This window comes from Cervus canadensis, chromosome 7, assembly GCF_019320065.1.
Source record: "Cervus canadensis isolate Bull #8, Minnesota chromosome 7, ASM1932006v1, whole genome shotgun sequence".
NCBI lineage: Eukaryota > Metazoa > Chordata > Mammalia > Artiodactyla > Cervidae > Cervus > Cervus canadensis.
In genome coordinates, this window is record NC_057392.1 from 28398112 (window position 1) to 28411804 (window position 13693).

Genomic DNA, 13693 nt, shown 5'->3' on the forward strand with positions numbered 1-13693 from the left:
AAGGTACCATACATTCTCCTTATCATCTCAGAAGGTTAGAAGTATGTCTGCAAAACATGAAGAGAGTCAGATCTAGTCTGTTCAAGAACACTCCTCTTCCCCTGACTTGGGAAATCGGGTTGGGGGGGGGGTGATGCTGGTTGCTGAGCTAGGAGACACACGAGGAGGAACAGATTGGGGGTGGGAAAATGCTGAGGTCTGTATTAGATGCTGAGTTGAAGGTGTCGGGGGATATCCAGGAGATGTGTGACAGGCAGTTGTTTACAAAGGTATGGTGCATAGAAATTTGGGACAGAGATGGAGATTTGATAGTTACTAGGAAATAGTGCTGTAGCCAAGGGAATGCATTTGTAGTCAGAGTTTGTGAAGTGATTCTTCAGTGCTCTTGGCTCCCCTTAGAGACTCTGATGAAACCAGTCACGTCCTTCCTTGGAAAAAAGTACCATGCGTGCATACTACTATTTACATACACAGACCACGTGAAACTTGGTCAGGCTTCTAGGCTATGTATGAATTTCTGGGAGGAGAAGTGGCCTGAGGGTGGTATCCAGGGGAATACCATATGAACTCAGTGCCATTTTTTGTAAGTTTTGCAAAGGTTGGCTTTAATTTTTTTTTCTCACCTGTAGGTTTCCAACAAAGATACTATAAACTGAGTTGTATTTTAGGTTTTTAGGAAAAGTGACAATGAAGTGTATTTCATCTAGGCAGATGAATGATTTTGTTGCCCAGGGTTGTTCCTCTCTTGGTGTTAAGCCCATTAATCTGCGTGCCAGGGAAATACTCAGGGACGGTGTTTCTGATGAGACGGCATGGATTCCGGGTTGTGAATGTTAGAAATGTCATGCACCAAAGTCCCAGCTTGATCTAAATTTTTCTTGAGCCATTTTTACATATTAAGCTTACTGTTCTGTAAGTAGGACTCCTCCAGCTTAGAGATGGGATCACTTTTTAGCTATGCTGCTGCTGCTGCGTCACTTTAGTCGTGTCCAACTCTGTGCGACCCTGTAGACGGTAGCCCATCAGGCTCCCTGGTCCCTGGGATTCTCCTGGGTTGCCATTTCCTTCTCCACTGTGTGAAAGTGAAAGTGAAATCACTCAGTCCTGTCTGACTCTTCTCGACCCCATGGACCGCAGCCTACCAGGCTCCTCCATCCATGGGATTTTCCAGGCAAGAGTACTGGAGTGGGGTGCCATTGCCTTCTCCGACTTTTTAGCTATAGGGGATCATTTATAACTTTTTTAGTTATGACTGACATATAACATTAGTTTTAGGTGAACAGCATTTTGATTTGGTGTTTGTATATATTGGGAAATGATCACCACATCTGCTGCTATGCATGCGTAGTTACAAAATTACTTTTTTCTTGCGGATGAGAACTTTTGAAGTCTCCTCTGTTAGTCACTCTAGTCACTTTGCTGTGCATCTCCATGACATAGTTGTCTTATAACTAGAAGTTTGTTATAGTTTTTAAATTTCAGGGATTGATGAAGAATTTATATTTATCCTTTCTGTGTGCTTTATAGTTTTGTAGAGTTTAACACATTTCTCACTCCATATTTGTTTTTCCAGACTGTAGAGCTATACGTTATTTTGGTTGAAGACAGGCCCTTTTCATTTCTTTGAAAGAGGTGGGTGGGTTCCCCTCCGGTGGCTCCTAAGATGTGATTTAGGGTCTTTGAGTTCGAATGTTACTTTTCTGCATCTTGATGCATGTCCATTGTTCCTGTTGCTGGTTTGGGAGAAGTGTGTATATACTGTCTCTGGTCACACGTATGGGCAGAGCCTTTTTTGCTGGAGATCTTTCATTCATTCACTCGACAAGTGTCTGAGTGCCTGTTACGTGTGTTGTGTATGTATGTTACTGTTGTGTAGATGTTGGAAGTGCAACTGTGAACAAGACTGAGAGCTTCTGCACTCATGGAACTTGCATTCCAAGTGTGGGCGGGGAGAGAGGATACAAAGGTAAAGGAGTAAGAAAGTTAGTTTGGTTAGTGACAGGCACTGTGATGAAGCGCTGTTACTGGTAAGTGGATGGCAAGGGCCAGTGGATGCAATGAAGGCCTCCCCAGAAGGTGATATTTAGCGGAGATCTGAGTAGTAAAGAAGGGCTTGGTGATGGTAAAGGCAACTTGCACAAAATACCACCCAGTAGTACCTCTTCCAGAACACCATTTTAAAAGTTTCGAGGAAAATAAAAAAATCCTATTTTTACCTTTATATTAGTTTGCTAGGGGTAATATGACAAAAATACTCCAGACTGGGTAGCTTAAAAATTTTATTTTCCCCAGTTCTGGAAAGTTCCCTCAGAGCCTGGAAGTCCAGGACTAAGGTGCCAGCAGGGTTGATTTCTGCTGAGGACTCCATCCGTGAGGAGTTGCAGGTGGACGTCCCCTGGTGGTCCTTCCTCTCGTAAGGACTCTAGTATGTGTGCCCTGAGGTGAGCACATGGACACCAGTCAGACGGATCAGGGTCCCACCTTCATGACCTCATTTAACCTTCATTACCTCTTTAAAGGGCTTCCCTGGCGGCTCAGGCAGTAAAGAATCTGCCTGCCAATGCAGGAGACACAGGTTTGATCCTGGGTCAGGACTATCCCCAGGAGAAGGAAATGGCAGTCCATTTCAGTATTCTTGCCCATGGATGGAGGAGCCTGGCGGGCCACAGTCCATGGGTTCGCAAAGAGTAAAGGCCCTTCTTCAAATGGTCACATTCTAAGGTACTAGGTGTTAGGGCTTCAACTCAGGAATTTAGGCGGGTGGTGAAGGACATAGTTCATTCGGTAAACAACCTCCATTTAGTTGTAAATAGTTTTTCTTTCTAACTTTTTCTAGTATTTAAAAATAATTTCAAATTAAAAAACTTAAAAAACTTGCAGAAATAAAAAAAGTACATAAAACACCCATAAATCCTTTACTCAGATTCACCTGTTAATGTTTTTCCAGTTGCTTTATTGCTCCCCAGCTGTCATCACCCCTCCACCCCCCACGGCCCCTTTCCCCAAGTACTTTAGTGTGTATTTCCTAAATCCCAGGTATCCTCTTACATAATTCTTATGTAGCTGTGTGTTGTAATTACCACCTGCAGTGAATTTAACATTGATACAATAATCTACACTTTTTATCCTCATTTTCTATCTGATCCGGTAATGTCTTTTACAGCCTTTTTCCTGCTGCAGGACAGGAGCCAGTCTAGGATCAGGTATTGCATTTAGTTGTCTCTTCAGCTTCATTTAATCTGAAGCATTTTCATAGCCTTTCTTTGTCATTACAACATTGGCATTTTTTGAAGAATCTCTCTCCCCTTAAATTTTTAAAGATTATTTTTATGCTCTCTATCTAGAATAATAGACTCACAATAATTTGTAAGCATAACAAAGATCCCTTTGTCCAGCTTCCCCCAGTAGTGACATTTTACATGACTGTAATACCGTATCGGAATCAGGAGTTGACACTGGTGCATTACTGTTGACTAAACTTAGATCATCTTCAGTTTTCATCAGCTTTTACCTGCAATGTATGTGCAAGCTCAAGCTCACCTCCTTCCTTTTCAGTAGAATGGTTCTCATTTTGGATGTATCTGCTGATCTTTGTGATTATTGTTGTTCAGTCACTAAGTTGTGTCCGACTCTTCGCGACCCCATGGACTGCAGCACACCAGGCTTCCCTGTCCTTCACCATCTCCCGGAGTCTGCTGAAACTCATGTCCATTGTGTCAATGATGCCATCCAACCGTCTCATCTTCTGCTGCCCCCTTCTCCTGTTTTCTTCAATCTTTCCAGAAACAGGGTCTTTACCAGTGATTTGGCTCTTCCCATCAGGTGGCTGAAGTATTGGAGCTTCAGCTTCAGCATCAGTCCTTCCAGTGAATATTCAGGGTTGGTTTTTCCTTTAGAATTGACTAGTTTGATCTTCTTACTGTGCAAGGGACAGCACCACAGTTCAAAAGCATCAGTTCTTCAGTGCTCAGCCTTTTTTATGGTCCAACTCTGACATCCTTATATGGCTACTGGAAAAACCATAGCTTTAACTATATGCACCTTTGTTGGCAAAGTGATATTTGCTTTTTTATATGTTGTCTAGGTTTGTCATAGCTTTTCTTCCAAGGAGCAAACATCTTTTAATTTCGTGACTGCAGTCACTGTCCACAGTGATTTTGGAGCCCAAGTAAAGAAAATCTGTCACTGGTTCCACTTTTTCCCCACCTGTTTGCCATGAGGTGTTGGGATTGGGTGCCGTGATCTTAGCTTTTTGAGTGTTGAGTTTTTAAGACAGTTTTTTTTCACTCTCTTTTTTCACCCTCATGAAGAGGATCTTTAGTTCCTCTTCACTTTCTGCCATTAGAATTGTATCATCTGCATATCTGAGGTTGTTGATATTTCTCCTAGCAATCTTGATTCCACCTTGTAGTTCATTCAGCCCAGCACCCAGTTGCATGATGTACTTTGCATAGAACTTAAATACTTTTTGACAATATACAGCCTTGATGTACTCCTTTCCCAATTTTGAACCAGTCTGCTGTTTCATGTCTGATTCTGTTTTTTCTTGACCTGCGTACAGGTTTCTCAGGACACAGGTAAGGTGGTCTGGTATCTCTTGAAGAATTTTTCGGCAGTTTGTTGTGATCCACACAGTCAAAGGCTTTTGTGTAGTCAGTGAAACAGATGTTTTTCTGAAATTTCCTTGCTTTCTCTGTGATTCATTGGATGTTGGTAATTTGATCTCTGGTTCCTCTGCCTTTTCTAAATCTAGCTTTTACATCTGGAAATTCTTGGCTCATGTACTGCTGAAGCCTAAGTTGAAGGATTTTGAGCATTACCTTGCTGGCACGTGAAATGAATGCAATTGTTTGGTAGTTTGAACATTCTTTGGCAATGCCCTTCTGTGGGATTGGAATGAAAACTGACCTTTTCCAGTCCTGTGGCCACTGCTGAGTTTTCCAAATTTATTGGCATATTGAGTGCAGCACTTTTAACAGCATCATCCCTTTGGGTTTGAAATAGCTCAGCTGGAATTTCCTTCCTGAGGTCCACTTGACTTCACAGTTCAGGATATCTGACTCTAGATGAGTGATCACACCATCGTAAGTTATCTGGGCCATTAAGACCTTTTTTGTATAGTTCTGTGTATTCTTGCCACCTCTTCTTAATCTCTTTTGCTTCTGTTAGGTTCCTACCGTTTCTGTCCTTTATTGTACCTGTCCTTGCATGATATATTTCCTTGGTATCTCCAGTTTTCTTGAAGAGGTCTCTGGTCTTTCCCATTCTGTTGTTTTCCTCTGTTTGCACTGTTAATATAAGAAGGCTTGTGATTAGATTCAGGTTATTCATTCTCAGGGCCTCTGTGTAGGTGATGATGTCTTTATACTATGGTATCTGGAGCAAATGGTATGTATTGGTGATGTTTACTTTGATCATGTGGTCAAATTCTTGCCCAATTTCTCCTATCTGTAGTTACTTTTTATTTTTGTTTTTAATCCCTTGCAGTTAGTAAGCAACCTGTGGGAAGAAACTTTTAACCCCATGCTAGTATCCTGCCAGTCCTCACGATTTCCTCTTTGATTTGGCATCTGTTAATCATTCTTGCCTTATTTGATCTTTACTGTGATGGTTGCAAAGTGATGATCTTCCAATTCCAGCACCTTCCACCGTAGGCCTTCAGCATTCTGTGTGCTCAAGTATCCTCTCTTTCCCCTAATTTGTTTATTATTATTGGTATGGACTCTTCTGGAGAAGGAAATGGCACCCCACCCCAGTACGCTTGTTGGAAAACCCCATGGATGGAGGAGCCTGGAGTCACAGTCCATGGGGTCACAAAGAGTCGGGCACGACCGAGCAGCTTCACTACTACTGCTGTGGGCTCCTCAGTTCCTGCCTGCAGTTTGCTGATATTCTGTGGAGGATTTTTATATCAGGGATATTAATGTGTAGTTTTCTTTAATTATGATGCTTTTGTCTAGTGTGCTACTAGGGTAAGATTGGCCTCATAGAATAAGTTGGAAAGTGCTCCTTCTCCTCTGTGTTTTGTTAGGATTTGTCAAGAATGGCTGTTAATTATTTTAATGTTTGTCAGAATTCACTTGTTTAGTTGGCTTAGGTTTTTCTTTGTGGGAGGTTTTTAATTACTAATTGCATCACTTTACAAGGTCTATTCAGATTTTCTTTTAAGTCACCTTTGGTAATCTTTATCTTTTTAGGAATCTGTGCATTTGATTTAGTTTGTCTAATTTTTGGCAGGCATACATTTGTTTAAATTATTCCCCTAAAATTGTTTTTATTTCTGTGAGGTTGGTAGTGATGTCCCCTTTTTCCTATCTGATTTTAGTAGTTTGAGTCATGTCAGTAAACGTTTGTCAGTTATGTTGAGCTTTTCAATGCATGAGCTTTTGGTTTTGTTAATGGTCTCTAGTGTATTTTATACCCTATTGCATAAATTTTCCCCCCAATTTCTGGTTTTCCTTTCCTTCTTTTTCCTTTGGTTTCAGTTTGTTTCTCAAGGTTAAGATTAGGTTACTGTTTTGAGCTTCTCTTTTACAAGATAGGTGTTTATAGTTTACATTTTCTCCAACTGCTGCTTTAGTTGCATCCCATACATTTTTGTATATTGCTTTCATTTTCATTTATCTCAAAGTATTTTGTAAGTTTTCTTTGGTCATTGGTTATTTATGAATGTGTTGTTTAATTCTACATATTCGTGAATTTTTCAGATTTTTCTGCTGTTACTGATTTATTCCATTCCATTGTGGTTTGAAGGACATAATTTCTGTGATTTCAGTCCTTTAAAACTCACTGAAGCTTGTTTTATGGTCTAGCATATGGTTTCATCTGGAGAGTGTGCCAAATGTACTTGAGAAGAATTTTGTATTCTGTTAGATGGAGTGAGTGTTCTTTGATTTCCATTAGATCTAGTTTATAGTATTGTTCAGTTCTTCTGTTTGCTTTTTGCTTTGGTGTTCTTAATAACTATTTTTATTTTTTTTATTATAAAACTTGATATTATATGGATAGAAATTAAGAAATTTATTGAATGTTTATTATATATCAGGAACTGTCTTAGTTGCTAGAGATCTTTTAGTGAACAAAATAGACAAAAATCCCTATGGAGTTTGCATTCTAGTGGGTATATGGATAGTAAAGAAATAAATGCATAAAATATAAAATGTGGCATTTGGTGCTGTGGGGAAAAACAGCAGGGAAAGGGGATTGTGCTAGGTATTGAGGGTGGGGTAGTTGTGTTAGGGGTCTTGCAGTTTTAAACTGGGCAGTCAAGAAATGCCATATTGCTAAGATGACATTTGATTCAAGGTCTGAAAGAGGTTTAGGTATAAGCCATGAAGATTCTCGATGGAGTTGCGTCCCAGGCAGAGGGACCGGCACGTGCAAGGCTGTGACTCAGGTTGTTCAGCAGTCTCCTTAAAGCTCGTTAAATGTGTGTCATGATGTTTCAGTGAAACGGCTTTGTCTTTTTGGGAATGTAGGTACATTTCTTGTTGGAAGATTATGTAAGTGCACAACGAAGGGTATCTTTTTTTTCCCCCTTTAATCTTACAACCACACTTCTTAGCACTTCCCATTTTATAATTGTGTGTGTTCGCTGGTTTACTTTCTCTCTTCTAGAATAAGAGCTTCATGAGGGCAGGGATTTTATCTGTTTCATGCACTGTTAAAGTCTAGTGGTAGGCACCTGATAACTTTTTGTTTAATGGTTAGTAAATGAGTTGTCAGGTACAACTTCTCAGTAGTTTCTTATGAGCTTAATGTGTATAAAATCATAATAAAAACACTGTATTTTGACTTTCAATCTATCCTTGTCTCTCCTAATACGTGTGTATATATAAAGTATGTGTAGTACATTTGTTTTAAATTATTGAACAAGGAAGTAATTTAATTTTTCTAAGAAGGAGAAGAATTAAGTAGACCTTTTTTGACTTCATACTTCTGGAAACTGATGATTGGGCAGTAGTCATTTTTTCTGCCTTGCTTGATTGTAGTTGTATGTTACATTAAAGAAGTTTTGTACCTTGAGTTTCATGAATTCTCTAGTTCTTGATTTGTATTGATGATCTCTTGCATTTCATTTTTAATGGAATTATTCCCTGCTGTTTTCCAGGTTGTGTGATAGCTGAGCTTTTTACAGAAGGCGTGCCTCTGTTTGATCTCTCTCAACTTTTGGCCTATAGAAACGGGCAGTTTTTCCCTGAACAGGTGCTGAGTAAAATCGAAGATCGCAGTATCAGAGAATTGGTAACTATGCTGCAAATATTTACCATAATGTTTTAAATAGAATTATATTCTTCCTTTTATATTAGTTCTCTGGAACATTCTGAATTTGTGACAAGCAATAGAGCCCCATAGACTAATATAAGCCTCTGTCATTTTTAGTTTCTTAAGCGGAAATGTCTAATTTTTCCCCCTTCTTAGACACAGAGCTCATTTGACTGTGTATTATAAACACACACACATACACACACATCTTTCCATTAAAATCCTAACTCTGCTTTGGACAGATTTGGAAGGAAATAAGGAGGTGCTTGGGCATTAGGTTGTCCAGATAGAGCTTGCTGGTAGGTAATGAAGAGGATAAATATCTAAAATGAGGAGACAGGAGAATCAGCTTGAGTGTAATGCAGCAATAGCAGGGCATTTCATATAGAAGCAGCTAGCTTTGTAGACCTCCCTTGACTCTGAGGGCAGGTCTGGCAGGGGGGCTGTTGAATCACCCGTTAGTATAGCAGATCAGATGTGAAGGATACTGGGAGATCACGTCAGCTGTATATCCACACTGCTGTTTGAGGGGATTTTTTTTTTTTTACAGCATTTACTACAGTAACTGATGCATCTGATGATGAGTCTGAGCCATTGAAAGGTTATATGGTGTCTTTAAAACATTCTTTAGTAAGGTAGGGAAACATGCATTTTGATTTCTCTTAAAAGTGGCAAATATTAAAAAGTAAGATGCTCCAGAGGAAGCCAGTTTAGCTCACGTCCAGTGAACAGTACATTGGATTTAGGAGCTGGCATACCTGTCTGTCCTTGGTGTGGCGCTCATTATCATGTTCTGTTGGCTAAGTAACTTTATGAATTTGGGCCTACCTTTTCTTAGCTGTAAAAGGAATGAATTTGACTACTTTTTAAGACTTGATCCTCTTTATGTGTCTGGACCGTCTAGAGTATGTTACTCCGTGATTTCCTCTTGCTTTATAGGATGATAGTAGAGTCACATTTTACTCAGTAGTCAGGTTCTGAAAGTAGTTTGAAAGGTGAAGATTGGAAAGAGTCAGTATTACCTCAGAATCCCTTTAAGTCACGTGTAAGTTGCTGTTGTAGCTTTGGTCTGATTTAATTTGCTTTTCTTAAATATGTGTTTTACTCCCATTCTCCCCTTGGTGTAGGTAACTCAGATGATTCACCGTGAACCAGATAAGCGTTTAGAGGCAGAAGATTACTTAAAGCAGCAACGTGGCAATGCCTTTCCTGAAATATTCTACACTTTTCTTCAGCCCTATATGGCCCAGTTTGCCAAAGAAACATTTCTTTCAGCAGATGAGCGTATTCTGGTTATAAGGAAGGATTTGGACAACATTATTCACAATCTCTGTGGACACGATCTGCTGGAGAAAGTGGATGGAGAACCCAAGGAGAATGGGCTGGTTATCTTGGTGTCAGTTATAACGTCCTGCCTGCAGACCCTGAAATACTGCGACTCCAAGCTTGCCGCTTTGGAACTTATTCTCCATTTGGCCCCAAGATTAAGTGTAGAAATTCTTTTGGATCGTATTACTCCTTATCTTTTGCATTTCAGCAATGACTCTGTTCCCAGAGTGAGGGCCGAAGCCTTGAGGACGTTGACTAAAGTTCTTGCTCTTGTGAAGGAGGTTCCTCGCAACGATGTCAACATTTACCCAGAGTACATCCTGCCAGGCATAGCCCACTTGGCCCAGGATGATGCCACAATTGTCAGGCTAGCCTACGCTGGTAAGAGCTTATTGTCGCAATAAATGACCACTGACATCCTGAAGTTAGTAACTGACCGTAATACCTCCTGTTTCTCTGATATTTTTGGAAATTCGAAAGATAACCTTGAACTTTGGTCCTTGGATTATTTGTGTACATCTTGGTAATATTTATAGCTGATCTGTTCATGAAACTCAAGCTTTGTGTGTACTCTCATTATTTGAAATGATCAGTTATTAAGTGAAAAATATATAGCACAGAATTTTATGACTTTATTGGAAATATTATATTTAATGTGGAGTAAGATGTTTGCAACTATGTGCTTCTGATCTAGTGTCTTTGGGCCCTTCTAAAGTTTCTCTGAACAGATATGTTTGCTTGAATATTAGTATTAGGGTATTACAGTCTATTGCTATTGAAAAAGGTTAATTTTGCTGGGTAGCTTGGTGTTAAAAGGATCTAGCCTGTTAGGTTACTGAATTTGAAGGTTCTTTCAGCTTCCCTGGTGGCTCAGACGGTAAAGCGTCTGCCTACAATGTGGGAGACCCGGGTTCAATCCCTGGGTTGGGAAGATCTCCTGGAGAAGGAAATGGCAACCCATTCCAGTATTCTTGCCTGGAAAATCCAATGGATGGAGGAACCCGGTAGGCTACAGTCCGTGGGGTCACAAAGAGTCAGACACGACAGAGCGACTTCACTCACTCAGTTACTATGATGCTTAGGAAGTGTGACTTCTTTGTGGTGAAGTGGGTGTGTTACATTAACACATCTACCTGTTTTTGTAAATAATTCTCACTCATAAAATCAAGTGATACAGATTTGTATTTTTAGCTCCCTAAATTAATTTTGAATGCTTATTTCTGCATGGAAAATGTCATTGAAATATTCACATAATTCCATGATTTATTTCTAAGATATAATCTGATGGAAATCAGGAATTCTGAAGTCTTTGTAAATAGTGTGTGACATATGTGTGGTGATGATAATGTCTCTTTTTTTGAAAGATTATTAGTTTATTATTATTTATTATTATTATTAGTTCATTATTTTATGATTTACTTGTTATTTTCATAGAATGTGAGAAATGATCTTTGGACTCTTGTCTTTATGGCTACACACATCCACATAGTGATTGGTGCTTGTTGGCTTTTTAAAAAATATTTATCCATCTGCCTATTTATGGTTTCTGATTTCCATAGCTGTATAGGTGTAAATTTTAGGCTTAGGAAATTCAGAATTTCTTTTAAGACATATCCAGGTTTATTATTTGGAACAAAGCATGTTTATAATTCACTTGGTAAAGAGAAATACAGTTGACCCTTGAACAACATAGGGCTTAGGGATACTGACCCTCCACACGGTTGAAACTCCTCTTATAATTTATAGTTGGCCCTCCGCCCATGGTTCTGCATCTGGATTTCAGCCAGTCATGGATTGTGTGACGCTGTAATTTAATTTAATGTTGAGTTATTTATTAACATTATTTAGTAATATAAATATAAAATATTTAATATTATTTAATATTAATATTTCAGTTTATTAGTGAGAAAAATTCAGATGTTGTTCAAGGATCAACTTAATTGTACTGAATAAAATTAAATTAAAGAAAAGCCTATGGTTTTTAAAAACAGGCTGTGTTTTTTAGACTATTATGAGCTACTTTTGGCTGAGTGTGTCTTAGTCTTTTCTCAGTTGTAGTGAATAGGTAAGATTCTGATGTGTAGGTATTATATTAATATATCATATTTACATTCATTTACTAGCAGTCATAGCATAAAAACAGTAGCGACTGTTTATTGAAAAATCTGCTTTGTGTAAGGGCATGTACTGCTCATGGTTGCAAGGGTTAATTGTATAAGATACAGCGATTCTGAAATAGGTTCTGGATTCTTTATTTTTTTTTTAATTAATTTAACTGAAGAATAATTCCTTTACAATATTGTGATGGCCTCTGCCATACATCAACATGTATCAGCCACAGGTATACGTGTGTCTGCCCCATCCTGAACCTCCCTCCCACCTTCCTCCCCACCTCATCCCTCTGGGTTGTCCCAGAGCACCCGCTTTGGGTGTGCATTGGACTTGCACTTGTCATCTATTTCACATTTGGTAATGCATATGTTTCAGTGCTGTTCTCTCTAATCATCCCACCCTTGCCTTTTCCCGCTGAGTCAGAAGTCTGTTCTTTCCGTCTGTGCCTCCTTTGGTGCCCTGCATGTAGGACCTTTGGTACCGTCTTTCTAAATTCCATATATGTCTGCGTTAATATACAGTGTTTGTCTTTCTCTCTCTGACTTACTTCACTCTGTGTAATAGGCTCCAGGTTCTAGGTTCTGGATTCTAAGATTTTAAGGTCTGTCTAGCTGTTAAAGCTGACACCCCAGTCTTGAGCAGTAGGTATTAGAGTGTCTTCATTTCCCAGCTGAGGAGTTGGGGAGGGGAGAGGCTGAGGGATACCACCAGAGTGTACCAGGCCTGGTTCTTTCTCAGTTTTCAGAGCTGCGGGTGTGGACCTTGACTTTGAGGCACCCTGCTTTTATCTGTCTGCTGGTCTCAGGGTGAGAGGCCGTGGTGACCTAGGGTCAGTGTCAGGACTTGCAGTGCCCTGTGCCACCCGGCCATGGTGAGCCGTGGCGTAAGCATGAGAAGGCTGTGTTTCTACATAGAGTCAGAAGTCTCTTTGAACTTGTATGGCTAAGTGTCATTAAACCACACGTGTCAATAATGATAAATGTTTAAAAATCAATTAAAATTTTCTTTTTTATAGTGTTTTTAAACTCAAAAGATGCTGCTATAGATTTGTATCTTGTGTAAAGTGAACTGACAAGTGTGCTGTGGTTCATGAGCATAAATGGGGAGATAAGTAATAGATCTATTCAGACTTGAGAGGTGCCCAGGAAAAGAAGAGACTTTTCCTAATAAAGATATTTTCATTAAAGTGGGAGTATTCATCTGGAATCATCAGAGAATGGTATAGAATTCGCCTGTCTTTAGGGTGAGTAGGTGCTGCAAGGTATCAATAACTTGTTTGCTTAGAGGTACATTTTTGTTCTATTCAGAAAAGTGTTGAACCTAGCAAGCCTAGGGGGTGGGACTCCATGATGAAGGGAATCGCTGTATTTGATAGACTAAAAAATATCAATTATGGTGGGATGCATCTCTATTTCAGAGATGTTAAAAAGTGAAGAAAAAGTGACTCTTAGAATGAATAGGAGGTAGTTCATGTTCAGTGCCACTGACTGCTGAGAAAAGAAAGTATGTCTCTGAGGGTGTGGTCACATTTAAGCATGGAAGTGAGAGGGGAAGGATAGAGGCAGGAATACATAAAGATGGGAGGAGGAGGAAGGTGGAAGCCCAGAGCAGGTAGAGTCAGCAGCAGGTGTGGCAGCAGCACTACGGAGCAGGTGTTCTCACAGCGGCGAGGAGGGGGGAATAGTCTTAGAGGATCAGTGAGAAAGGGGAGGACGCGGGCCACTGCAGGGGCGTGGCAGACAGCGTCCCGCTGGTTCAGCAGGAACCCTGGGGTCACTGTAAAGCAGTCCCTTAAGGGTTGATGCGTGTGGGTAGTGGGCCTCTGAGGTAGTCCTGACTCAGTTATGTGTGAGGAAACTGAGACTCAGATTGGCTGAGCAGTCAGCTCTAAGTGTCGGGGTTGAGGTCTGAGCCAGGCTCTAGGTGATCCTAAAGGTTGGCTTTTTAATTTAATGTGAAATGTGTTTCTCTGGTAGCCTGCTGTGTG

At 40.0% G+C, this 13693-nt stretch overlaps 1 protein-coding gene across 4 annotated transcripts in view; it reads left to right on the top strand.

The window, feature by feature from the left end:
* The window catches only part of PIK3R4 (phosphoinositide-3-kinase regulatory subunit 4), an 85061-nt gene that overhangs the window by 3172 nt on the left and 68196 nt on the right, over positions 1–13693 (top strand). For all 4 annotated transcript variants that reach the window (XM_043474746.1, XM_043474745.1, XM_043474749.1 and 1 more), the window contains exons 3-4: positions 8111–8244; positions 9393–9975. In XM_043474746.1, the coding sequence (XP_043330681.1) occupies positions 8111–8244; positions 9393–9975 (717 nt within the window). The remainder of the gene's footprint in view (positions 1–8110; positions 8245–9392; positions 9976–13693) is intronic.